Source organism: Ascidia mentula, chromosome 1 (genome assembly GCF_947561715.1).
Source record: "Ascidia mentula chromosome 1, kaAscMent1.1, whole genome shotgun sequence".
Classification (NCBI taxonomy): Eukaryota; Metazoa; Chordata; class Ascidiacea; order Phlebobranchia; family Ascidiidae; genus Ascidia; species Ascidia mentula.
Genome location: NC_138566.1, coordinates 17632059 through 17657792, shown reverse-complemented (window position 1 = coordinate 17657792; position 25734 = coordinate 17632059). Strand labels below are relative to the sequence as shown.

Below are 25734 nucleotides of genomic sequence, written 5' to 3'. Positions count from 1 at the left end.
GAGACCGGGGATACCTCGGACACGGGGATACCTCGGACCAGGTATTTTACGTCACAATTAGGTATTGTTAAGACACTTTTACAAAAGCTTTATGTCTCCATCAAACGTTAACAGGAACTTTGGAATTAAATCATGTCTGCTTAAAAAGTTATAATCGAAAAAGTCAATTTATCAGTGAAACCAAGTTTTTCAATTTGTATGTGGATGGTTATATATCTGTCACAGTTAATCAAAATGCAGTAATTTTGGGTTGATTGCATAATCAAATATGTATTCTTGGATAGGCCAATGATGATTTTGTGTAACCTTTAAAAATACGGCCATAGTTTAAGAATTTCTATGTCGTCACGTGGTCGGGGATACTTCGGACATCATGGCAAAAAATCGCGAGAAGGCAACAATTTTTGAGTTTTATGAAAAATTATCGGTCAAGATAAAAAATCGTTTGTTGACTCTAAAATCTATGATATCCGTGCTGCCGTTAAACGTATACGATTTACCCAAAGCATGAACGTGTGGAAGGGTCGAAACGATAAGTGGCCACGCCCCGATTCCTGAAAGCTTGAATGATATTTTATGCGCTAATGCCCCAATGCTGATATTGCGCCAAGTTTGATATCAGTTATTTGTTAAATATACAAAAAAAACGTCTGTTAAAACTTGCTGTCCGAGATATCCCCAGTGACGTCCGATGTTACCCCGGTACCGGGGTGACTTCGGACATTTGAGACCTGTTTAAAAAATGGGCTGAATAAACATTTTTAGTGAGCAAAAACGAACGAAAAACCTTTTGTTTTTTGAGCAATGCTTTACTACTTACAACAAAATAAAATTTAAGAATGTGGTTCATAATTTAAAAAAAATATGAGCAATTTTCCCAAAACCGTCCGAGCTATCCCCGGTCTCCCCCTAAATGCCGCATAAACGCTTTGGCCATGCAAGAAAATAAGCTTGGTTTGGAAACTGTGTTGTTATATGTTGGTAATCGGGCCCACTGCCTATTTTTCTTAACCCTATACATTGAAATATGGATTTCTTTTTATGTGATTAGACCTGCATAATTCATGCTTGTATACTCATTCTCTCCGATGTACAAAGTTTCGGAACATTAATTTTTGATGCGATTTTACTTTCAGAAAACTGAAAAACTTACCATTTTTCCATGTATATTAAAGGTGAGTGAACTGCACTTCTCGTTTAGGTCAATTGACAAACTACAAAAAGCACTTATCAACATGTGGAGGTCGAGATGCAACAAAACTGCTGCATTAGAATACGTTCTGTGTTACCATCCAACTTCTCACCAATCATTCCTGAAGTGGAAAAATGCAATAAACATAGTCAAGAAATTGTAACTTCTTTCGAATTTCCTGGCTGCTCGGGTAAGTAAAACATGCTATGCAACGCCCAAGTAAAACATATGGCACTATGTTTTCTGTCCTTTCCAACTCCACGATAATGTTATTATTCGGTGCAGTATTTGATTGCGAATGTGAAACACACACTGACGGCCACATTTCGAAAACAAAATAACATATTTTTGTAGTAGTACTTGTAACCCTGGTAATACTATATTATTTATGAAAGAGTCTGTAATTACAGCGAGGTCTTATGCATCTGGATTGAAACAGAATTAGGAACAACGCGTCCTATTCCTTGTTGATATATTTGCTATAACTACAACTGCCCTGTATGTTCCCAATTTTAAATATAATGTAAAAAAATAGTTTCTGTTTTGGTTTCGACGATTTTAACCACTTGCTTCATCGCAATCTGACTGTTGTCTTCTCAATTCGTTCTTTTTTTGCTTTTTAGCATCGGCACCTCAAATAAATTACATTCCTATCTAACGCACAGCGCATAACCAGATCCGATCTTCAGTACATAAAAACTATTAGGTCAGTAACCATAGTTACGGGACAAGATGCATAAAATTATGGTCGGTGAAAAATGAGGTTTTGACCCGAGATAACACAAGTGCGCACGGTGATTTTTAGACAAGCAATTATCATCTTTTTAGATTTCGTGCAATCAAACCTGCTTTTAATGGAGTGGGCTAATCTTTCATATATATTTACGGCAAACGTCAGGCAGCATTTTATTACGTGTACGACGTGACACTCCCGCGAGTCGTCGACAATCACAAAAAAGAGCTGCAACGCGATCCCCACAGTAATCAGAGTCAATGCAAATCTACTTACGACCACTTTTCGATCGCAAACTCGCACCAAATTAACTTTCGCCAATGGCTGGTTGGACTTCGCCGCTGCTTTCGTCATCGTGCTTCGGCCGCTTGGTGGGGCTGCCCACATCCATGGGCGTCGCATCCTCATCGCTGAGCTTGCGTTTGGGAGAGCGTGACGTCACTGGATCGTCGGCGGGTTGTGTGGGTTTTTCATCTGTGGTGGCATCGGCCGTCTTTGTGATATCAGAAAGCGAATCGCTCTGACCAGAACTGTCAGCCTAAATGGTGTTACGGTGCTGACGTCAATACCAATATACAAACAACGTGCATTTCACAGGAAATAATTTTAAGGATTTTTGCATGACACGTTTATATAATACTCATTTACCCCAAAATTGGTTGTCATACTTACACTAACAACATCACCATCAGCGTTTGGTTGCTTGTTAACATTGTACTTTTCCACCAATGTTCCAACACCTTGAAAAAATGGCAATATTTTTGTTTGATTTTCAAGACAAGGTCACAAACCAATTCACATCCTACCAGGTAAAGGTTCTATCTTTTCCTCTGAAGGTTCAGATTTGGAATCCTCTGTCTTTTCTGCAGAAGTTTTTGTATTCTTATTGTCTTCAGTAGGACTGTCCCCTGGCGTAGTTTCATTCTTTGCCTCTTCAACAACCATCATTTCATTATTGGGTGTTGTGTCAGTTTCAGTTGAAATTGCTTCCGCATGTTGTTCGCCCTCGGGTATTTTTTTAGGTGTCGTTTCAGTTTCTGTCTTGTCTGCTTCACTCACATCTTCACCTTCACTGTCTGTTACCTTGATTGTGGGAATGGTTGGTGCATTGGTTGTGATAGGTGAAGGTGGTAAATTTGACCATGGTCTGTCATTCAACAATGCCAAAATTAAATTTCAAAAACAGATAATTTTTTTTTGCTTTTTCAGTGAGGCTTTTGTGGTTTGTAAAAAAACATCCCATTGTGCATTTCTTACCTTTCTGTTGTCGAGTTCACAACCCGCATGTCAAACCCACCATTTACTTGATCAGATGACTCACTGGTTCTTCTGAACAACAGAGTTATTTGCGGATTAGGCAAACATGGTCAGAAGGGAGCATTGTTTCACAAAACGTATGTTACCTTGTTGAGTAAGACCAGGGACTAACAACCATTAGATTCTTTTCCATGGCACGAATAAACTTTTCACATTTTGTGTAATTTCTCTTGGGGTCTGTTACAAGCTCGCACAGGCGTTGGAACGTAAATGGGGGACTAAAAAGTTAACAGAGATATCTTTTTGTCACATTTACCACTATAGAGGCCTGCAAATAAGCTAGCAATTAATTTTAGTGTTCAAGTATGCATAAAACTCCATTAGAGCAGATACAAATCAGGACCAGTCACACCAAACCCACCAGTCAAACTCAGCTGCCAGCTGAACAACTCGTTCCCTCATATCTTCAAACTTATCATTTTCAAGATTTGGATTAACCTTGGTGCCTTGATATGGACTTGCTTGATAAAAGTCATTGAGCACCAGTTTCATTTTGTGAATAAATATCTGTTGCACCTTTTCCCATGGAAATCTGTAGATTAAGAGATATCTTTAAATTCACTCGTACTTCAATGTTTATGATTAAATTACAACGTTAGCTTTGCAGGAGCTTATAGCATTTTTATTAGCATCCTCACATGATATCCCCAGTTTTTGCAACGTGTTTTAAGAACAACTCCAACTGTTCCGACAAAGGATCCGTTGTGGCTGTTTGAAAACCTGTAACATTTAAAAACCCTTCAACAAATCTATTCAACCGAACATAGGTTCATTTAGCCTACTTTACCTTCAACCGCCTGGGCAAACGTTTCAGTAGCGCTCATTGTTGGAATTTTTATATCAATGTTTGGCAACTCAGGCTTTACTTTCATCGTAAAGAAAACGCATCAACAATAATGAACCACAGACCTTTCCCGCGAAACAAAAGTGAAACTTAGATGCCTCAGACCACAGGGGAGATGTTTTTCTTTCGCAGTGAAAATAATATTTTACGTAGTCCTTATAAATACAATGACGTAACCATCTTTTCGAACATCAGAGTGCCGGTTGGTAATTATCAACAATAAATCTTAAACTGATTGTACCACTCTTTCAAATGAAATTGAGTAAAAACAAAATACGTAGTTAATTTCAATCAACAATTATTAATCTTTACGTCACGCATGACAACACTTGGTTCAGGATCAGTAAGTTTTCTGCGAAATGATTTGATGTTTATCGTTTTTCTATTTCTGGCACAACAAAAAGCCTGGGCGAAAGTGGGTTACATGGCAAGAGAGTTACATAACCATGTCGCGCAACTCTACCAGCGGAAGAAACATTCACAATTTAAAGGTATTTTTTTAATTGACGTTGAAAAGATTTGTTATTTACACTAGGCCTACTTTTACGACGATTTTGTTCAGCTTAATATTCCTAAACCCGGCGAAACAGTGGATTCTACACATCATGAAGTTGTTTCAGCAGAGGAAAAGGTTAGACCTTACCGTATTATGTGTATAAGCATTTAAAAATAGATTTACACAATGGACAAAAAAAAATTGATAAAATGTAGGTTATGTTTGTTACTGTGATATTTAGTTAACTAGGTTAGGTCAAATCAACCCATTTTACTCCACAGAAAACAAATTGTGGATGCTACCTTTTTCCTATGCAATAGTTTGAGATTTATTTCAATACTGACAGTTGTGTTGATGTTTCAAGGTATTATATGGTTTGAGATTAACCTGAGTTACATTTATTTAGAATGAAGCATCTGGCAGCGCTGTTCCATCCTATAATCGCAGCCAAAGCATGCCAGCAAATGAAGCTTCCAATGTAAGACATCGGCCCCCACCAAGACCTCGCCGTCCCATGCAACGACAGACTTCATTGCTTCAACGTACTGCAATGATCAGAAGGTAATGATCCCATCAATATAGAAACACTTTTTAAGTGTGTGAAAATGTTAAAACAACTGCAAGAATCTGCCACTGATGTCAGTTATTGACAAAATTTATGTTTCACCTTTTTTAAATGAAAGATCATAATGACACTGATTGTCAACCATGTTTTTTAATTTTTTTGGCACATCTTGGTTCTTTTCCACTTCAGGAACACTAATTAGAATTCAATTGTTTTGTTGCATCACAGTGGATCAAAAAGAATGAAAGAGGCTACAGAGACATTTGTGGGTATTGGCAAAAACTGTAATGAAGATCATGAAAAGTGGAGAAAGCGTCATCTGAGGTTTTTATAGTGAAATTTTCTGATAGATAAGAGTTGTTCTTTCGGTAAATATTTTTTTTCCTCTTCAGATATTGCAGCATGAAATATGGAAGGCTAAAACCTGAACTTGAGCAAGAAGTGGAGGATGGTAGTTTAAGCCAGTCAACATCTCCGTCAATACCACAGGTATGCCATGTTGTCACTATGCACTCTGTTAAAAACAACATCTAACAAAACTTTGATGAACTGATCAGATCTATGACCCATACGCTCGATTCCGAGGAGGCAGATTTACAAACTCGGCTGTTGGAACACCGGAGGAGGGAGAATTTGGTCCCTCTCTTGGAGGTAAGTTGTGTGTTCAAGCTTCAAATAAGTTGACAAATATCCCTTTTTTGCAATTACCCTTTTTTATTTGTTGAGTTTTCCTTTAGTGTTGTATTATTATTATCTATACAACTTGTATAGATTGTGCAGCATATTCAAATAATAACATTTAATTTTGTTCTTTGGTCATTCAAGTATTTACTCAAGTAATATAATCACATTAGACCGGTTTTACTTTTGATTTTAACTTTTGATAAATGGCACAGAATAAGCAGTTAATTTTAATTTAGGTCCAATGGCGGTAAGCACTCCACCTTACACACCTGTTACACCAAGTGCACGATCTCTTGCCAGCATGCGCTTTGCCCCCAGTATGAGAAACACAAGTCAGCGAATGAGGAAGGAATCGGTGGCAAAAATGAGCTGGAAAGTCCTTAGTGCTGTAGTTAAGGTGACAAAAATACATTATAAATGCACAATATTCTATATGTTATGTCACAACGTCATGGCTTTAATATTTTTGTGCTCAGGGTACCTCAGTAATGAATAATTTGGTGTCATCCGACCCTCTTGGGGCAGACAAGCGGAGTTTCGCTTTGCCCAGTCTGGCAGAAGATGACATAAAAGAGTCTGATCAGGAAATAGATACAAGCTTTCTGGGGGAGGTAGTTACTGAGATATTAAATATTTAACCCATTGTATGATATACACTATGGTGTGTGTGCAAATTAACAATTTTTTTCCAGATGCCGACTATTCTTGAAGATGAGTCCATTGCTGATGAAGTGTTTTTTGATCAAACGACAACAGATGAATATCCAAGTAAAAGGTGAGTTCACTTTTATGCAATCTTAATCATGTAACATGGGTATTTTTTGATTCAGTGCGGACCATGTTACCATTTGTAGGGGTGGAATGTATGTTTGCATTTTTGCTTTGCCTATAAAGTTCACTGGCAAGCAGCCAAGGCATTGCATTATATGCTTCAGTGATAAGCTGAAAATTACTTTTTTGTGAAAACCCTTTATTACATTACAGGGCAATCTCGTATCGGCGTAATGACTTAGTGCAGCAGATGGATGCTGAAGAATCTCGAAAGCGCGGGCATAAAATTGGTGTTAACCGTGTGTTGTCACAAGCCTTTCGTAGGAAGCAACGTCAGTATGGAACTGGCTTGGTTGGCCGTTGGCTAAACAGAAGACTGACTCGTAAAAGACTGCCCAGCAATGTTAGAACACAATTGGATAGATTTGACAATCACAGGTAATTTTCCTTGATTGTTTTCAATGTTTATTGAACGGGACTGATGATTTGTCTTGTGAAAGAAAGCTGCTTGTGATAATTTCCCTCCAAGCCTACATCTACATCTATACCTATTGTTTATTTTTTTAATTTGGAAACTGTTCTAAAGTTAAATTGTGTCAATATAATTGTATATTCCATAAAGACAAATCTGTAGCTACCAGTCTCCTTAACTGAGGTTGTACAGCACTAACTGTTTGTCCCCAATGTGTATATTGTAACCACAGTGGATATGAAAATAAACACCAGTATTATGAAACAGTGCTAAATAATTTGGTTTAATGGTTGTCTTTATTTGTATTTGTTATACACAGACCCTATTTTACCTACTGGATCACCTTTGTCCATGTTGTGATCTGCATTATTTCAATTGCTGTGTATGGCATCGCTCCCATTGGGTTTACCTACACAAAGGAGAAATTCACTGTAAGTGGAATCTGGTCTTTGTTGAAATAGGAACGTAACTGGTATTAATGATTCATTGTGTAAGTATGTAGATGGGTGTCATTACTCTTTGGATACAACTTCTGAAATAAACTTGCGCCACTGTTTGACTTCCATGTCGCTTTACTGTTTGCAGTTGGTCAACCTCGCAGAATTAACTAATCTTTTGACATGCTTCCAAGTTTTCAATATTTAACAAATCATGGATACATTGCTCCATTTCTTGCACTTCTTCTGTTTTTATTGTTGAATAATTTCTTACAAATTCTTATCAGACAACAAAAAAATCTCTATCAAAAGTGAGTGAAGTATTTGAGGAACCACAGAACTTCTGGATTGGTCCTCGAACTGTGAGTCCACTAGTTTAATTTTTTCCAATTTTTGTTTTCCCAGTGCTAATGCCAAGTAGTTTACAATGCACATGAAGACACAAAAAGATAATTGGGTAATTTTCCAAACTTTTAGGCCTCATGGCATATGTCTGTTTCACTGCATTGCTTACTCTGAAAATTAGGTAACCGTAACAGTCAAGAAATGTATTTGTGGGGGAGTATGTGTGATATGCAATAGGTTTATCAGCACAGGCAAGTTACCTAACTTTTCTATAACAAGACACACATGACAGTTGTTGTGTCCAGGTATGTACGTGTTTAACTCATGGACATTATGCCAATCTTGTGTTATCTCCATGCAACGAATGCACTTTATTGCTACATAAGAATACATGCCTGTTTCCAACGATTGTTATACTGTGTAACATTAAACAACCTACGCAGAGTAGAGATCTGTTGGTTAAGTTAGTGTATGATTGATGTACAATAAGAATTGACAGTACTAAGGTACCTTACTTCCCTGTAGCAAGTTGCTACTGCACCTGCTTTTTGTGGTAACTGTATGCCATGCCCTTCCTACACGCATATCGCCACAAGCTAAAAACAGCTACGGTCGCCATACATTCCTAAAAAGACAATTTTAGTTGATGCAAGACTTTTATTCTTTGCTGTGCAGAAAGATTTAATTCATCTGGGTGCCAAATACTCCCCTTGTATGAGACTGGATCCAAAGCTTCAGGCGTTTATCGAAAAAGAACGAGAATCGGAAAATAGGTCGGCTTGTTGTGTTAGGAATGACAATTCTGGATGCATTCAATCAAACGATTGCCCTGTAAGTGTGCTAACTCTTTTCATCCGTTTCTAGTGCTACTATTAGATGGCTTGTTGCCCAGTCAAGGGATGAATCATACAAGTCTGTCTGGTGTTTTTATTGTGACGTCGTAAATGCTTCGTGTTTGTGTTCATCTTTGAACCCTTTACAATCATATTTCTCATTACAATTTGGATCCTTCACTTTTCAATATATGATTACCAATAATCTTTTTTGAAGTCATTCAATCTCTGAAAGTGTTTCTGTCATTTTTAAATGAACTTTAAACAATTTGAATAATTTCAATGTTGTTGTTTACAGTTCACGTTTGCTAAATGGGTAAAGTGGCCGGAATTTGACCCCCCACTTTATGGAGGTAAGTTTAACCGCTTGTAGTACGAATTGAATGTATGGTCGTTGCGACCTGTAGTCTTCAGTCCCCTTTTTACAAAAAAATGTAGTTTCGTGTAGTTTAAATTTACTCTATACATTAGCGTTATCTATTCCGCTGAATGGTGACGTTCGCACTGAGCAATTTCAGGGAACTAGCGTACGTGAGTGAGGTCTGGCTTGAATGAATGGTTTCGTGCGACGTTTCGGTTTTAAAAACTCTGATTGAACTTACGAAGTATAAGCAGTAAGCGGCATCGATACGTGTTTGGCCGTTGAGATTGCTTTGGTTGCAATGTAGGTGAACACATTGGATACTGGAAACGGTTACAAAACTAATTTGAATAAATAACGACATTTCGTCTGCCATATGGCGAGACTTCATGCTTTTGTGTGTGTGCATACATAGCTTTCGTTACCCAATACCAAGCAGATTTTGGGAACTTGTTTAAATTTACTTTTTCCCGACCAGATCCGGGTAATCTTCAGCCGCGAACTTCTGGTTCCGTGTGTGGCCAAGATCCCAGATATTGTCGATCTCAACATTCCAGCTCCACCGCCGACCAATGGTCTGACGACATTACCAAGTGGCCGGTCGGTTTTTCCCACCTATATAAACTTGCAAACTCCTAAACAAATTTATTACAATATGTTTCACCGCTTTTTTAGCATATTTATTGACGTATATTGTGTGTTAAAAATCTGACATATTTTGCCAACATAACTAATGTTATGAATATCTTAGAATTGGAATATTGACTTTATGTATATATAATGCAACAACTTTACGTGTCGTCCTTACGTTTTCATTACGTTTGTCTTTGAATATGTACTTGAGGCCTTAAATTTGAAAAACTGGTGACATGCTCTTATTTACAAGTTTTGGCCACTTAATTAACAACTGGTTATAATTATTTCAACAAGTGTTGTCTATTATATTATAAGGGTTTTTTGGAAAATAGCTGTTGATGCAGTTGTAATTGCAACTTTCTGGGCAATCATATTTTCCATGTTTCGGCAGATATGTACGGATCCACTGCCACAAGAAGATTTCAAGAACAGCACACTGGATAACGTGAGGTGTAACGTGGTGGGTCATCCCTGTTGCATTGGAAACGAAGCCAGGTACTTGCTATAAACACTTGTCAGTTGAATTAATAAACATGCAATTTCGTCCTTCTAGTTAAAGGCACGTCACTTTCCTAGTGTGATGTCTTTACCAGTACTAAATCTTTACCTCTATACAGAAAAATTTCATGGCACGTATTCCTTGATTTATGTGGCATGCGCCCCTGCAGCTGCTTGTCCCTGTAACATTCTATCCACTACTACACCTTCAATGTTATTTATTTACAGAATATTTTTTTACCATATCAAGCTGAAAATATTTTGCAAAGTAAGACCCCCTTTTGTATCCAGGTGCGAGATAGTGACAGAGCAGTATTGTCGATACAAACACGGGGTTTACCACTCGGAGGCGAGTCTGTGCTCTCAGGTCAACTGTATGCAGGACACATGTGGTCTGATCCCCTTCAGAGACCCGGAATATCCCGACCAGATATACCGTCTGTGGCTTCCAGTTCTTCTGCATGCCGGGTTCGTAAAACGGGTTTTGTAAGAAAATGTGCCCCACACGGTGTGAAAAAAGTGTATTGTATATATAAAATATTTCGGGCTCAACAAAATCAGCATTTTTGATGTTCATGAGAGCAAAAACTGTATTTTTTGAAAGGAGAGAGAGTTTCAACGAAAAAATCGAAACGTAAATGAAACTGAACAGATGTCGTTATAAAACTTCAAAACACACAAAAATTCGCAATCGCCCGTCTGTGTAGGCAAGCCTGCATCGGTAAAAATATACTTACTGTCTTTTATTTGATATTCTGCTTACAGATTGCTGCACTGTCTTGTGTCTGTAGTCTTCCAGATGACAGTGTTAAGGGACATGGAAAAACTTGCCGGTTGGCATCGCATCAGTATTATATACGTGTTCAGCGGCATAACTGGCAACCTCGGTTCAGCCATATTTCTACCCTACAGAGCAGAGGTAGATTTCTGTTATGTATTGTTGACATTTTTGTTGCCTTTTACAAATATAGTTTTTTTATAAAACTGAAAAACAGGTTCCATTTGTTGATGTGCACAGAAATTTGTAAGTTTACCTAAAAATTGCTGAATAGTCCATTGACAACCAGGAAGCTAATGCTATGCATATATGGGAGCACGAACCTTATCATAATATAACCCCACTTACGCATAAAAACACGCTATTTTTTTGTTTCTGTGCGTTTTCTAATTTAAGGTTATTCATGTGTTTATTGTTAAAGGTCGGCCCAGCCGGTTCCATATTCGGAATTCTCGCCTGTTTGTTTGTGGAAGTGTTCCAGAGCTGGCAACTCCTTAAATCGCCGCTTCGGGCCCTGTTTAAACTCGTCGCCATAACAACTGTACTCTTTGTGTTTGGCGCCCTCCCGTGGATCGATAACTTCGCGCACATGTTCGGTTTCATTGCTGGGCTGGTAAGTGTAAGTTTTTTTGCCGTAAAGTTATTCTTAGTGGAATTTGAACCAGAAAAGTATTTACTTAACATGACGCATTTTATACATATATCAGATTGCTATAACATCTTAATGCAGTACATTTTGAGACATTGCGCATGGCTTTAAAGTAAGACGGCCGAGTATGAACTGATAGTATAGCATAATTGGAAAATGTTTGTTAATAATTTAGATCAGTGTTCCTTTTTTGTGCCGATCCTCCAATACCTTTTTTTACACTAAATTGATTTCCTTTTTGTGCCAAGTGCACACTTTTGTTTTATGAAATACCTTTTTTTCAACTCGTTCCGTTCATCACAATTTTATCAAATCACTGCGCCGCAAACGTTGTTTACATTTTTACCGATCTGCAAATTCTGAAAGGTTGATAAGAACTGATTTGAAAAGCTGAATATATGCGTTACAACCATTTCTAATATTTAATCGAAACTCGGTCCTCCTCATCCCAACTCCCATCCTCCTTTTCCGCAGCTCCTCTCCTTCATCTTCCTCCCATACATCACCTTCAGTAAGTTCGATAAACACAGGAAGCGCATCCAGGTCATCACCTGTTCCTGTCTCTTCATCGGACTCTTCGTGGCCCTCATCTTCTTCTTCTACATCTACCCAATCACCGACTGCAACGGTTGTCGATACATCAACTGCATCCCATTCACCTCCGACTTCTGTTCCAACCACGGCTTCCAACCGGAGGACAGGTTGTAGCAAATTCGCCATATTTTTCGCCATATTTTTGCTTTTCATTCGCTTTTCCGTAAAACCCACATGAAATCTGTCGCAAAAAGTATCACATTTGATAAATGCTTTGCTTTCCTTTTGCCGCTGCGAAGCTGCAAACTGAGGTCAGTCGCAAAAATTAGTAAAACTCCACTTATTCATTCACTGGTAGGTGAATGCCTAATTAGACGCTGGCCTTGAAAGCGCTGAAAAAACACACTTATGTGAATGTTTGCGTTTTATGTTACTCTCCACAGCATATGTAAGGGTAAGAGTTGAATACAGCTTAGTAAATGTAAGAATTGAAACATGTTTGTCGTTAGCAATTGTAAACTATAAGCGTAATTATTATGTTAATTTGCCTTTTAACCTCTTTCGTTTTAGTCTTTTTTTTTCGAACAACATTTTTTGATCTTATTTATTTCTCCGTGTTTTGTACGGCATCAAGTATTTTTTATAATGTTTTAAAGTGGTCGCGTCGGTCGTTCCGTTACAACGAAGGAACTTGCAGCGTAGCAAGTTTTCGTTTCTTATCTGTTTTGAAACTATTATTGCCTTTGAAAATATTCCCGTCCATTTTATTAAATTGCATTCCCTTATTTTTATTGTCCTCAAGTATTAAAATCGTGCACTTTGTCGCATGCCCTGTACTATATACGAACACTATTTAATAAGACAGTCAATTTTTAGGTTTCTGGTTTCGGTTAGTTTGATGAAATACTGCCAACTCTACCTTGTTTCTTACATTATATTTTGTACCATGACACCGAGTCTAGTTTCCAGAGCGAGTTTGCTACTGCTGTCGCTCGTCTTTGTTGGAACTTGTTGTTGGTTTAATGGTAACTAATAACCCCAAAAATCACATAAGCATTGCATTCTTATTTTTTGCTTTCTATTGCTCGCGCGCGCAGGCGGTATTCTTGAAATAAAGGGTATTTTATTCCGTTTTATTTGTCACCCCACGCACAGGGATGGTTGCGACCCCGGTTGTAAACTTCTGGCCGGTGTATATTTTTAAATAGGTGCGCGATACGATTTCCTGATGATGTTGTGGCGTATATACAGCCTATTTACACAATCGATATTTTGCTTTGCAAACAGCATTGTTTTTCCCGAATCTCTACATTTCCACGTTTTTTCCCATTTTCGTCGTTAAAGTGAAAATATGTCAATTTGGAACATTGTCCGCACTACTTTACTTTGTGTTGCGTTGCCATGGTTGCACAACTGATTATTTGTAGTTAGTGCGCTTGCTATCTTGCTGCTTACATGTCAGCTTGCCAATAAAAGTCATTGGTGGCCCGAGAAGTCTGTTTTTATGCGTCCCTTGCGCGTTTCTGGCCCAATGATCAAAACAAAATAGCCGGAATCATCAATAAGGCATTTGGGAAGAGTCGAATTTGCACAAGAATTGCGTAAATTAAACTGACATCAGATGGTCTAGGTTTTGCACCAAAATTCTGCCGAATTCGTTTTCAATATTTTATTGGCGAAATGTGTCACAGGTAATATGCTCATTCCCTATATGTTTTATTATCATGGCATTCTGGCAATAAAATGGATTAACCCTTCAGTTTTGGGTAAAACTATAAGGCCTAGTTTGTGGAACTTTTTCTTATCATTGAAAATACCTTTGTTATAATGAGTGAACGTCCACTGCCCACAATCCCAAGGCATCGCTCGCACATTGGGCGATCCGCTTCATCCCCATAGGGTAACACGACACACGCTGCATTGTGTGTGCCCTAAACAAGCCTTTTGTTTCGAACAAGGTCGTTTGAAAGGCCGAGACGTCCCCCAGCCGGCGCGCACAATACACTGGCGGATAATTAAGCCATGAGCTGGTTACTATGGTAAGGTATTTCGCTCACTGGAACTTGTATTTTGGGTGTCAAGCCACTTGAGTGTGCAAAGATTTTGGGTCATGGTAGACAATTTTCAAGCTTGGTTGACTGGAATACAAGCTGTCAGTATCGTAAGAAGAGAGCGTTTTTTGTGAGAATAGAGAAGTTTTTCTTCAGTGTCTTTGGGCTAAAATGTCATTGACATAATGCAGAAGGTTGCAAATACCCAGCTCTGTGCTGGCTTGAATGAAGCAAATGTATTTGTAATGGCGTCACCAAAAACAAAATAGTTTTACTTAAAAAAAGCAATAGTCGCGACCGACACGTCATAAAACGTGCCTACAGTCCTGAGCACGAAAAGACTTGTCAGTGTAGGGCTATGTTTATTATGGAGAATTTTGCTTGTAGAGCGTGCCAATAATCTCCACAATAATACTTTTTTGTGCATACATATCACCTGTACATACATAGTGTTTTGAGGGCCGCGAATGCTTTGACCCAACGAGCAGGTAAAACAGTAACAAAAGTACAACGAGGCTCTCTATGCGATTAAGGCACAAGTAGCCTATATACCCCCCTCGTGATGCTTCATTTATAGGAAAGCCATGAACACGGAGGCGACCGGGCCGTTTACAGGCGTCGCGAGTCTCCGAGAAGCCTCTTGAGTGTGTCAGGGCCCTGTCGAGTGCATTAATCTTTCGCTTTGTGCCCTATTCACTCGACACTCTCGCTTGCCGCCGATTGAAAAGCAAACAACTGCCGTTAACGGGGCTCGACGTCACGAAGCGTCCCAGTGATCCGAGTTTTCGAGCCGGGCGACTCAAAGCGTCGAGTGCTGTTGCTTCCCCGAAAAGATGCGTCTTCACTCGGGTCGTTGAAGATAACTGGACCTCTCGTGTGAGTTTCTGACGAGTTAAGAAGGACTGTAATCCGATTAGGTGTGCAGTGGCCACTGTTGCCGCGCGCTTTTGTTGTTGTAATGCCTCTGTTTTAACTTGAAAGAGGTCACAGAGCGATAGGAATGTGTCCTGACAAATTGATGACGGTGCAGTGGATAATTTAAATTACAAGTGAATTGCATGAAAATTGAGTTTTTTTAAGGGAAGTAACGTTTGCACCATTTGTTGCAAAACACACTTATTTGATGCAGAAGCAAAAACCTGTAGGGCTTTTATTATACAAAACCAATCCACTGTATTTACATTTATTAAGTGAACCCATCGACACAGATTTTGTAAGTTTATCTTCAAAAAAACATGTCTTTCATGTAGTATATTTCGCCAATAAATACGTTTGCAGATTTGCAGAATGACGTAGTGTAACATTGTTTATATTTAACCTGAAACGAATCCTAAACTACCGGTTGAAACATGGCGTCGGCAACACTGCCAGCAGCAACAAGCTCTCCCTCATCAAGGGAAAGTCGATCACGTCACCGAAGGAGCGCCAACTTACCCACCCGGTTACCCAGCATCACCCCACCCTCAACGTTAATCGCCCCGGTTTTGTCGGATCTCAACCCAGTTAAAAGGTGAGTCGCAATCTGACCGAGTATCACATTATGAAAATCTGGGGATGGTAATTGATGTTATACCACAACATGTTCAACATTTTTTTAATTCCTGGGAATCGTGTAGGAAAATCACTCTTCTGGAATTACATTGAACTTTAAAATAAGTGTGTGTAAAAGTAGATTTGTAAGAAATTATTTTACCTTAGTCATTTCAATACATTAGACATAGGTTAATGTTTTAAATCCAAATACATTTACCAATAAGGTACGGTAGAAATAACAAAATCCACATACAGCTATCAATCCGAAGACTGGTTATTCAGCAGTAATGTACGGAGATTAACAAAATGTGGACGTTTATAGATACGTTGTCTGACAAACAACAAAAAAACGTTCACGGTCTCCGGTTACACGATAGAGATTAATATGTTTGATCAGTTTTGTAAGCTCGGCATTACACGCGGTTTGTGAAAGGAGTTTAACGACGCGCGTGTAATTGTGTTTTGATTCGACGGTGTTGTCAACAAAGGGATTGTCTGTTTTCGCTAGGTTTGGAGTTACACTGTTCGTATGAATGAGAACGATTTGGCGCAAGTTTAGGCAACAAGCGTGTCCCATTGTAAAACATAGTCCAGGGTATTCACAGTGTACTGTAATCACCTCAGGGATGGCTCGTAAACCTGTTGTTGGACCATCAGCAATGCCTTGGGTTTATCCATCAACTTTTCGCTGCAAATTTACAGGGATATAAACGTTACTTGCGCGACTGTTAATTTCAATCTCTTCACCACATACACGTGCATAGCTTTGCTACAGCTTTCACGTATATCTTTGCTACAACAAGGAGAAAGTAATCGACAATTGGCTGTGTCGTTTGTTATAAAAAAATACGAAAACAGGGCATTGCCAACTGCTTTGTATTATTTGAAAGGAAACCACTTTTAAACGTAAACGTTCAAATCCTATTTACATAACATTTGAAACATGCCAAGAATCCAGTGACATGGTTTCCCGTAGTCGCTGCACAAATAGGGAGTAATTAACAACCACCTTTTCCAACTACAACGTCATGTTTAGAATCAACGTGTTGCATCCACCGACTGTTCCGAAGAGGACGGTTTTCCTCGAAACCGAAGAATCGCAGTTTCACATGCAAAGGAGGTGCCTTCTGATGCAGCAGCAAAAGTGGAAGCGGGAACACGGCGAGTGGAGGAAACCTGTTTACGGCACGGCAGCTGTCAGGGAAAATTACCGGTTAGAAATCCATAGTGCTGTATATCATACCATATGCAGAAACGTAGTAAATGTAGTTATATACACGTGTTTTTCTAAAGCTTTTGTCGATAACAGTTGAGTTTTGTTTGCTGTGCGTTTGTCCAAATCTATTTCTGTTCAAAAGTTACATCGGCGCTGACATAATTTGAGAAGCAAATGCGTTGAAAGCTCATTACTTTTCTCTTGCGCGATTGCAGATCAAACATCCGATCCACTCTAAAAACGCAAATGGAAGACCGTCAACGAATGCGGAGTCACCAATGGCACGAAGCGGTCAACGAAAGCATCATGACGTCAGAAAGGGACCGTCGCGATTGCTTGGAGGATGCTGAGAAACGGCAAAACCGATTCAACTTCCTCGTGACATACACAAAGGCAAACAAAGAGGTGATTGTTGTACAGCGATGATTAAATGTTGTCCTAGTGTCCCCACATTACTCTTAGGTTTAGACAATATGCGCTTACGTGTCGAGCTGACGAAGTTCCTTAAGCAAACTCAGCTGTGATATATTTACTTCGGGTATTAATCTGAGGAAAGTTTTGGCATTTAACCAACTGATTTTTTGTGTTTCTAAGGATTTGAGGAACACATTTTTAAATTGAAGATCGTAAAACTGATCGGATCAAGTTTACGGCAGTTAAAAGTCCTAATATAAACCCCTGGCAAATTTACGCGGTTATGAAAAGTGTTGTTAAACTTTGCTGTTTGTTTTCAGATGATGGAGAATCGATGGAGGGAGAAACGTCAGCAGAAAGGAATAGAAAATAAACGAGACTCTGAACAACTCAAGTACAACCCGATTAACTGGAGCCATACTCTCAAATAGTGAGAAACTGGACTTACAATTTTGCAATTTTGTTTCTTTTGTGGATGAATTTGTTACTGGTAAAGGTCGTCTTTTACGGTGAAGCAAGAGTGAAATAACGCATTGTGTATTAGTCGTTTTTTGCCGATTTCAAACATTCTGAATAGAAAATCGACCCCCTTCCCAGTCTCTCGGTCTTTTCTAGAAAATCTTATTGTCTTTACCTTTTGTAGGTAGTCTAATTTCATGTAACCTCTTAGCGCTTACGACCGGCACTGCATCTCAATATGCTGGGTTGTAATAACCCTACGCCTGCACAAGCCCCTGCCTATTTATTGAATTAGAAAAACATTCTGCCCCATATACATAACAACAGAGATTCAAAACACACAGGACTGCCACAGCGGTTTTCCAACCGCTTTGCAACTTCACATTTACGTCTGAAATGTCAGCTTTGGGTGTTTTTGTATTTTTTAAGCGTGATATGCGTTGGTCGTCAAGAAAATCACTGTGTTTACTATTCGCTGCGCTTATTTACCTGTTTCTACCGTGTTATCGATATAAAATCTTTCGCAGTACTTCGTGTCATGTTTGACCAAATAGTCAAGGGAACTTATCGGTTCTCAGCAAGATAATTGTATGGTTGACAATGTTCATTTTGAAAAAAGGGCCTTTTGCCCGAAGTTAAAGACGATTGTAAGCAAATATTATCCGGCAGGTGTCAGTGGTAAGACAGTGCCGCAAGGAAGTAAACCCTATTATTGGAACAACGTTCATGTATAGGCATTAAAACCTTTCGTAACCAAGTATTAAAACAATACATGTTTGTGTCTAAATCAAGTAAACATGATGTCGCTTTACATGGGACTAATTTTTTTTTTTTAAAGATTTACCTAGTTTGCAGGCAAAAGTCACACTTCGGGTGGACAAATAAAAAAAATTTAATAGATATCACACACAGGCAAAAATTGTAACACTTATCTACTTCATAAAATGACTGGCTGTATGGTAATTCTTCTTATGGTCTTGACATTTAAGTGACAAGCAGCACAACCAGCAATTCAACCTCATGAAAAGAATTCGTGCTGGGCGCCGACATAAGACCTTCCGCTTGTTAAGTGCTTTCCACTGCATTACATTTTGATTTCATATTTGCGGCAAACTTATTTGAATATACGCTCAAAAGTGAAGTTCCGGTGTGAATTATTGCCATCCGCTTTTGCGGCAAAAATGCCTTTTCTCCAATCATAGTTGCGTTCGAGCTACATCAGACATGAGCGGTCCGCTAAGCAAATTCTGTCCTTTGGGTCTTCTAATCGTTCTCCTCCTGTTGGTAAAAATTAGTGCCGCTTAAAAACTCTTATCATCCAGCAGTTGCATGTAAATTCATTGGATTTTTTTTGCTTTTCAGTCACATATTTGTTCATAATTTTAGTTCATAGATTGTGTTGCAAGCACTCTTTCTCCGTTTATATTAACATGGATGGTCCATTGGTCCGCTTTCCAAAAGTCCTGGTCCGTGAGTCAAAGTTGAGGCAAGTTGTTAAGTAACAGGGGTAAAGTTTTCAGAGAAGGATGCTAAGGAGTTGGTTTTCGCAGGTCACACGAATTGATCTTCAAGCAAGATAAACAATAAACAAAACGTGTACTAAAAGTACCCAATGATTTATAGATTAAACATACGCCCAAACAAAACTTTTGTTTCTACTCCAGAATAGATTCACGTTTCCCCACCATTAACTCCGTCTGTATATTTTTCAACAAATAAAATTGCAATTGTCCGCTCTCTTTATGCATCAGATTATAGGCATTTGCCAACTAATATGGCAAAGGCTCGCCGACCCTTCGTAAGACCTAAAACCGAATTCGTAAGAAATGCAGCTTTGGCTTAATTTCAAGGTTACAAATACCAGCGAAGAGATCCGGTCGTGCTGGGAAGGCTGTTTATGTATTTTAAGGCATTACAACTCACAATGTTGTCTATTGCTACATTAGAGGTTGCGATCTAAACCACAAGCAGATGTAAAGGCTTGAATGGTGAAGAGAGTCTTTGTTTGGACAACGTTTGGGAATAAAATAATTTGCATTCAGTAGTATTGCCACCTTAAAACGCTTCACAATAAAGCATAGAACAAATGCTTTGTTGCTAATAGATTGATTCAAACAAATTATTTCAACATGTCCAAAAATTCTTCATTTTATTTCGAACAAATAGTCGACGTCAGACAGTGGCGGCATGTCAGCTATGTATGCCACGTATACAGATACTAGATAAGTTGCCCAATATATCTTGGAAGGTGCCAAAGTTTCCTCCTTTCAGTAACCCAGCTTCTGTCTGTATTTAATCAATCATCGATTACTCCGCCCTGGGCACCCAGCATGACGTTGAACAGCCACTTAAACATTTCGGGTAAGCCAAACAAATTAAATCGCCTACCGGAGTAAACAAAATTATATTCGATACGTTTGAACTTACCGACCCCAATTTTGATGGTTTATTGCATGCGCTTGCTATATTATGTTCTACCGATTATAACCCAATACCAACAAATGATTGCAATAACATGGCACTGGTACTGTACTTCTAAAGTCCAACAGTTTTATTAAAAATATATTGTGGCCTAATAGTCTAATTTTAAGTTATTTCTTTAAAAACGTGATTCCAATGCAATACGTTGGGCGTAAGATACAAATACCGCAAAGCTCTGTTTGTGGCGAGCACGCACTGCGACGTTATAATAACCTTTAACGAAGTGGTTTTGGACAATCCTTTGCACACCTGCGTGCGTATGCATCATCGTCTGCAAATCCAAAACCTGTTGCTGTTTACCATTGCTCTCATCAGATGTTGTACATATTCGTGTTTTGTGCGTGTGTTGTAACCTTCTGAAGTGAGGAGGGATTTGAAAGATTTCTTTTGTTTAATTTTACAGTGCAAAAGGTTCTCTATGAAAGGAACGGAGATTTTTCCATTTATGGAGATTCTGCCAAATGTCAATCACTATACTGCATGAGACGCTTGCACCTGGTTACGCACCCCAATTAAAACAAAGAAAACACGTATGACGTGAATTCGCTTTGGTTTGTGCGTCTGAGCACCGCGTTGTACGCAAATCAAATTGATACCTGTTGCGTGCTTTACGTTATATTTCGTTGCGTAATTCAATATGTTGTCGTAAGCAAGTTATTACTGATGGCATTGGGAATTGGTGGAGCGCGCTTAAAGATTTCCCGAGGAATGGATCCTAAAGATGCAATTGCGGCCACGAATTCCCTGCTATTTCCCTGGAAGAATTAGATAGTAGAAAAAATAGGACTTTTTCAGATCATTTTGTAGTCAAAACATAAGTGGTAGCGTCGCCTTCGTAAAGAACGTAGGCCATCCAATTGAAATCGTGTGTTAAGTTAACGTTTTGGATGGGTACAATGGATTTTGCTTCGCTCGCACAAATATTTTGCCAATGTTTCTACTTGGTTTTAGTGCAAATATATCATTTAGGTTTCCGACGAGGTTATACTATTTCGCAAATTACGGAATAGTACTCGCGTACCACCGAGAATGCTGTCGCGTGCCACATCGGTTGGGAAACACTGCATTAGCATTTGGCCCTTGTTGTTTAATGATTTTTTTCCTGGTGTTTTTTACACTTGCTTTTTTGTTCCGAAACGCGAGGATATCGAATGCTTGCAAGACAATACAGTGAAATGTCGCCACACAACAATACGCAACTTGTCCAGAAATCTAATAAAATGCTAAAGAAGCCAGCAACAAAGGCGCATCTGGTTGGCTTCTACTTAAGTTTCTTTCAATTTGATTGCCAACTGCTGCCCCAATTTATCGATTCGTGAGTCACTTCGTTGCATTTGTAAGCCTACATGTTACGCGGTTCCGCTTTGTACAATATTTCCAAAGATTTAAAAATGTTATGCATATTGGCCTTCGGACACATATGCGTTCAATAAGCATACATTCTTTTATTTTTTCAGAGTAACGATGATAAACCCTTACAAAATCAGTTTCAAAACTGCATGCAGTTATGGCAGTAAGAAACGTATAACAAATGATCCAACAACTGCGTTTGAAATTTTATGTTATATTGAAGGTAATGTCAAAATAATTTCCTTGCATCAGGCAAAGGCACCCAACTGTGCCGATGATTGTAATCTTACCCACTTGCGGTCTATCCGTTTTCGCTTTATTGCTCGCGTTCAGCCGCTGCTGCCGAGGGCACTTTGCGGTTACTTCTCCTAACGGCCGACGCGGCGGAAACTTTCGCTCGTGTTTTCAGAAGTCGCAACTTTTATTAAAAAATATATATGCTGTTGGGAAACCACAATAGAACTTGTCAGGGAATATAACCAACCCGCAGGGAATTTTGCACTGCTTCGTATTAAAATGTTGATGTCACTTTCTGTGCCGCCACGATCTTGCACATCTGTGCACTATATAGAATTTTGGGTGTGTGTGTTAGATTGTTGTTATCTGCGGCTATCTTATCTGTGCGTGGTTTTTGCGTTTCGGGTGTGGGCACCACCCATAGGTAACGAGTAAAGGACGGGCACTGAGTCATGGACGAATCGGTCGAAGTTGACGTATTGGTTGTTTTTCTGTTTATTGGGGTCAAATGCGTGTTATGGCATAGCCGGAGAAATGATAGTGAAGTTTACAAATGGAGCACGGCTTGATACGTCTAGGCTGTGTGACTTGTTTATAGCATTACGGAACATTTTATAACTCGAAAATTTTATCTAGAAACAGCATAAAAGGTATGTGTGCCCATATGCTTGTGCATACTAGCATCTACTAACAAAAACGCAGGCAACTATACATAACTGAACTCTATAATACAAACCTTTATGTGCTTTCAGTTTATCACGTAAACATAGAAACCACGGCGCGACCTAGTGGCCTGCAAGCCCCAGGGAATCTACTTCCTAAACCTTAGCACGAAAATAAATTTGACGTCTCGAGGGCGCAGGCGATACGGACAAGATCCGTTGGCGTGTCGGGCTCTGAGCCAGGGATCGTCTCGAGATTACAGACTTGTCCGTTTTCTTATCCGCCACGCGCTTGTATCTCTTCCCCAGTAGTGCGCAAAACGCCCCGATATCCGTTGAAGAGTCGAACCGACCAGTCTAAATATTCACGGGGATTAAATTTTATGCGACCCAGCGGCACAACTGAACGCCTACAGTTGTTTACCTGCGATGGACATCAAAAGTTCTTTGTACATTTCCGATCCTTCAGCTGAACTTAAACTTTTCAGTTGGTTTAAGTGAAATTGTGTTTATAGCAACTGTCAGAGCAAGGCTGCAGTCCCTTAATTGAATCTAGGATGGGCATCGGATACTCTTACAAACCACCCGCGTAGTGTTGGTAAATTCCAAGTAGGAAGGTTGCGGTTACATTAAGCCACTTAACAAAGCGCCTTTCATACTTGTTTTCCATTATTGTTGCCTCCCTGCAATGTTGCCGAAGGAGGAACTGACTACATCTATAAGAGAAAAGTATTTAAAAGTCAACAAATGAAATTCTACGATATTTGTGCCTAATAATTAAGGTTATGATTTTGTTGTTTATTGGAAATTTCTCTATTCCAAAGTATGTGTGCTGTACAAGCTCCAAACTATTCTGAACCGCCTGTCAATAAAACGGGCCACGCACTGAGAAGTGTTGTGTTTGTGTATTCAATTTTCTACTTCCTGCGATCTTCTGGTAAAAGCTCAGTGTGCGTGAAATGCAAGATTCCGTCGATAAAAGCGGACCGTATCGTGCGGAGCTCGTTGTAATCTCGGCATTATCGTTGCGCTTAATATGCGCGTAATTTTGAAAAGTTTCAGTCTGCAGTGGATCATTTATCAGGGCATTCCTTCGAGATTTTGAGTTGATAATATTCCATGCCCTCATTTTAATATAACCCAGAGTGGTATTGCTGCGTTGATTTAATTTTTGTATTGCATGTTTGATAATTCCCTTTTTTACATTTACCGTAAAATAGATACATACAACTTTAGTATGAACGTTTTTGAAAACGTACAGACCGCTCGATTCTAACACAAAGTGCTCACGTTTTGAACATCCGAAAATTGGTAAATTATTATACGATATCGTTGAAAATAGCTGAAAATTGTTGTTTTTATCCAAAAATTTGAAACCCCTAAGACGGTACAATTTCGCCCACAAAAAGTTGACTTTTCGTGGCAACTTTGATATCATCTAAATACTTTAAATGACTCCCCCGTTATGCGGTTTCAAGAGTCCGATTACGTAATTGCCTTTTGATGACGTCAATACTCAAGGAAGAGCTTGGTTTTCGGAATAAAACGAAAGCGCCTTTAATTGCTTTTACCGCCAATGGTTTTCATTGGCAGTCGATGAAAGAGAGCATTGAATTCACAGCTTGCGAAGGTCATGGGGGATTTAACTGAGCCCCCTTAAGTAAATTTTCGTCTATTTAGCGCGTATTACGTCAGCTGACCGTAAAGGCTTTATTGTGGTGTGTGTTGAGCGTCTTAAAAGCAAAGAACTGGAGAAGCCCTTGTCTTGAATTCGAGCAGCATATTCGCTTACTCACTGCCCCATATAGTTTAGCAAAATCAAATGTTTTCTTTGTATAACGAAGCAATTTTCGGTTTATTACAAAACTAAACACGATAAAATAACAAACAAACAACGTAGCAAGTAGAAAAACACAATACAAGAATATGTGGTGAAATACTTGAAATACAAAATTGCTGTAATGCTGAAGAAATGTGAAGAAAGATTCATAAATATGTACGTTGCGAGAACGACCTTTAAATATAAACCTTGCGGTTGAGTTTGTGCAAAAGTTGGAAATGTCACCCGCGTCAATTATAGTTTCAACGAACTTGTGATGCATTTCATTATGCATTCTTTAACTTGTTTTGGCGCCGCATGTACGGCGACTATAAAACGAATACAAATATTTTGGGCATAAGTTGGTTATGTACTTTTTGCCAAAATGTTTCTTTCGCTTTGTGGATGTTGAAATCGAAATGCAATATAATTACACAGCATACATATTCCAACATATAGATTTCCATTCATTGTTATTGAAAGGAAAATCCCACAAAATCGTTTAAAACACACAACTGAAAATCTCGGCCCTATGCCTTGGACACTCTGATGTCGTCCCACGATCGGAAATACGCTGATGAATCTACCAGCACCGATTGCTGCAAATCCGGCAGTTTGCCCTAAAACGTCGTCTCCGATGCTTCGATAGCGATCGCGTTTTGCGACTGGCGGCCACAGGATGCTGTTTTCCTTCATCGTAAGACTCCTCAGTTTCGCTAACGCTCCGTTTCACCAATACAGAGGCGTGGCAGCGGTATGCAAGGATGTAACATTGCTTTCTCAGACGATAACCGCATCGTCGTCGCTCTATGAGGAAAACGTTCCGACGTATTCTGAATGAAAACACAATTTGTTACTTGTTGGTTATGGTTAGAGATGAGAAACGCCAGAAACGACGAATATTGGTTAAAAAATGGCAATAACTCAGTTTATTGGTGATATCACGAACTTTTGGTAGTTGTCGTATTTAGAAGTTCAAACTTTCCGATGTGATAAGTAAAAGTCTTAGAAAACTCACCTTTTCACCAACGATGACATGTTTTGAAGTTCAAGCTCGTTGCCATCCTTTACAGAGGCCGATTCACCCAAAGTCCAAACACATGTGATTGCTAACAATGCAAATACAAGTGGGCGCATGTCGAATGATTGCTGTTTAGGTTTTTACTAGCAACGTTAACCACTGTTTTCTGCTCGGAGCTTAAAAACTCGCTTCTTATATACAGTTGCGGCCGCGTTTTTTTCCCCGAAACTGCCTTTTCTTCAACTTAGCTGCGTTCGCCCTTTAGCATCGAATTCGTTCGCATGAACAGTGTTGTGCAGTTAGTGCAAACCTAAAACGAATCTTCTTTGTGCTTTAATTTATTTTT

General features: G+C 39.1%; 4 protein-coding genes across 4 annotated transcripts; 2 read left to right on the top strand and 2 right to left on the bottom strand.

Moving 5' to 3' along the window:
- Positions 1-2095: 2095 nt before the first annotated feature.
- Positions 2096-4322, bottom strand: LOC145908714 (uncharacterized). The gene is made up of 8 exons (XM_082996041.1): positions 4030-4322; positions 3881-3962; positions 3604-3774; positions 3329-3460; positions 3183-3254; positions 2732-3072; positions 2598-2665; positions 2096-2463 (listed from the first exon to the last, which is right to left on the bottom strand). Exons 1-8 carry the CDS (start codon positions 4112-4114, stop codon positions 2233-2235), a joined length of 1182 nt encoding a protein of 393 aa, XP_082852167.1. The 5' UTR covers positions 4115-4322; the 3' UTR covers positions 2096-2232.
- A 125-nt stretch (positions 4323-4447) lies between these two features.
- Positions 4448-13639, top strand: LOC145917899 (inactive rhomboid protein 2-like). Its single transcript, XM_083003206.1, has 20 exons — positions 4448-4577; positions 4649-4717; positions 4989-5143; positions 5376-5471; positions 5540-5636; positions 5705-5798; positions 6068-6228; positions 6308-6442; positions 6524-6606; positions 6816-7040; positions 7394-7505; positions 7799-7873; positions 8532-8687; positions 8988-9042; positions 9529-9650; positions 10078-10181; positions 10476-10652; positions 10950-11103; positions 11384-11575; positions 12086-13639. The coding sequence occupies exons 1-20, from the start codon at positions 4533-4535 to the stop codon at positions 12317-12319; spliced, it is 2541 nt and encodes an 846-aa protein (XP_082859332.1). The 5' UTR covers positions 4448-4532; the 3' UTR covers positions 12320-13639.
- Positions 13640-15478: 1839 nt separating this feature from the next.
- Positions 15479-18347, top strand: LOC145908595 (uncharacterized). The gene is made up of 4 exons (XM_082995902.1): positions 15479-15706; positions 16766-16942; positions 17161-17350; positions 17680-18347. The coding sequence occupies exons 1-4, from the start codon at positions 15546-15548 to the stop codon at positions 17788-17790; spliced, it is 639 nt and encodes a 212-aa protein (XP_082852028.1). The 5' UTR covers positions 15479-15545; the 3' UTR covers positions 17791-18347.
- A 6078-nt stretch (positions 18348-24425) lies between these two features.
- LOC145912726 (uncharacterized) lies at positions 24426-25534 on the bottom strand. The gene is made up of 2 exons (XM_083000299.1): positions 25386-25534; positions 24426-25200 (listed from the first exon to the last, which is right to left on the bottom strand). Exons 1-2 carry the CDS (start codon positions 25502-25504, stop codon positions 24951-24953), a joined length of 369 nt encoding a protein of 122 aa, XP_082856425.1. The 5' UTR covers positions 25505-25534; the 3' UTR covers positions 24426-24950.
- Between the last annotated feature and the right edge of the window lie 200 nt (positions 25535-25734).

Excerpts from the sequence above, each read along its gene's own strand:
- LOC145908595 (XM_082995902.1), top strand. The coding sequence starts at position 15,546 with ATGGCGTCGGCAACACTGCCAGCAGCAACAAGCTCTCCCTCATCAAGG. Across the intron at positions 15,707-16,765 it reads GATCTCAACCCAGTTAAAAG|AATCAACGTGTTGCATCCAC; the intron begins GTGAGTCGCAAT and ends CGTCATGTTTAG. Across the intron at positions 16,943-17,160 it reads GCTGTCAGGGAAAATTACCG|ATCAAACATCCGATCCACTC; the intron begins GTTAGAAATCCA and ends GCGCGATTGCAG.
- LOC145908714 (XM_082996041.1), bottom strand. The coding sequence starts at position 4,114 with ATGAAAGTAAAGCCTGAGTTGCCAAACATTGATATAAAAATTCCAACA. Across the intron at positions 3,255-3,328 it reads CCCTGGTCTTACTCAACAAG|AAGAACCAGTGAGTCATCTG; the intron begins GTAACATACGTT and ends TCTGTTGTTCAG. Across the intron at positions 2,464-2,597 it reads CTGATGGTGATGTTGTTAGT|GCTGACAGTTCTGGTCAGAG; the intron begins GTAAGTATGACA and ends AACACCATTTAG.
- LOC145917899 (XM_083003206.1), top strand. The coding sequence starts at position 4,533 with ATGTCGCGCAACTCTACCAGCGGAAGAAACATTCACAATTTAAAG. Across the intron at positions 10,653-10,949 it reads CCAGTTCTTCTGCATGCCGG|ATTGCTGCACTGTCTTGTGT; the intron begins GTTCGTAAAACG and ends TTCTGCTTACAG. Across the intron at positions 11,576-12,085 it reads TCGGTTTCATTGCTGGGCTG|CTCCTCTCCTTCATCTTCCT; the intron begins GTAAGTGTAAGT and ends CCTTTTCCGCAG.
- LOC145912726 (XM_083000299.1), bottom strand. The coding sequence starts at position 25,504 with ATGCGCCCACTTGTATTTGCATTGTTAGCAATCACATGTGTTTGGACT. Across the intron at positions 25,201-25,385 it reads ATGTCATCGTTGGTGAAAAG|AATACGTCGGAACGTTTTCC; the intron begins GTGAGTTTTCTA and ends GTTTTCATTCAG.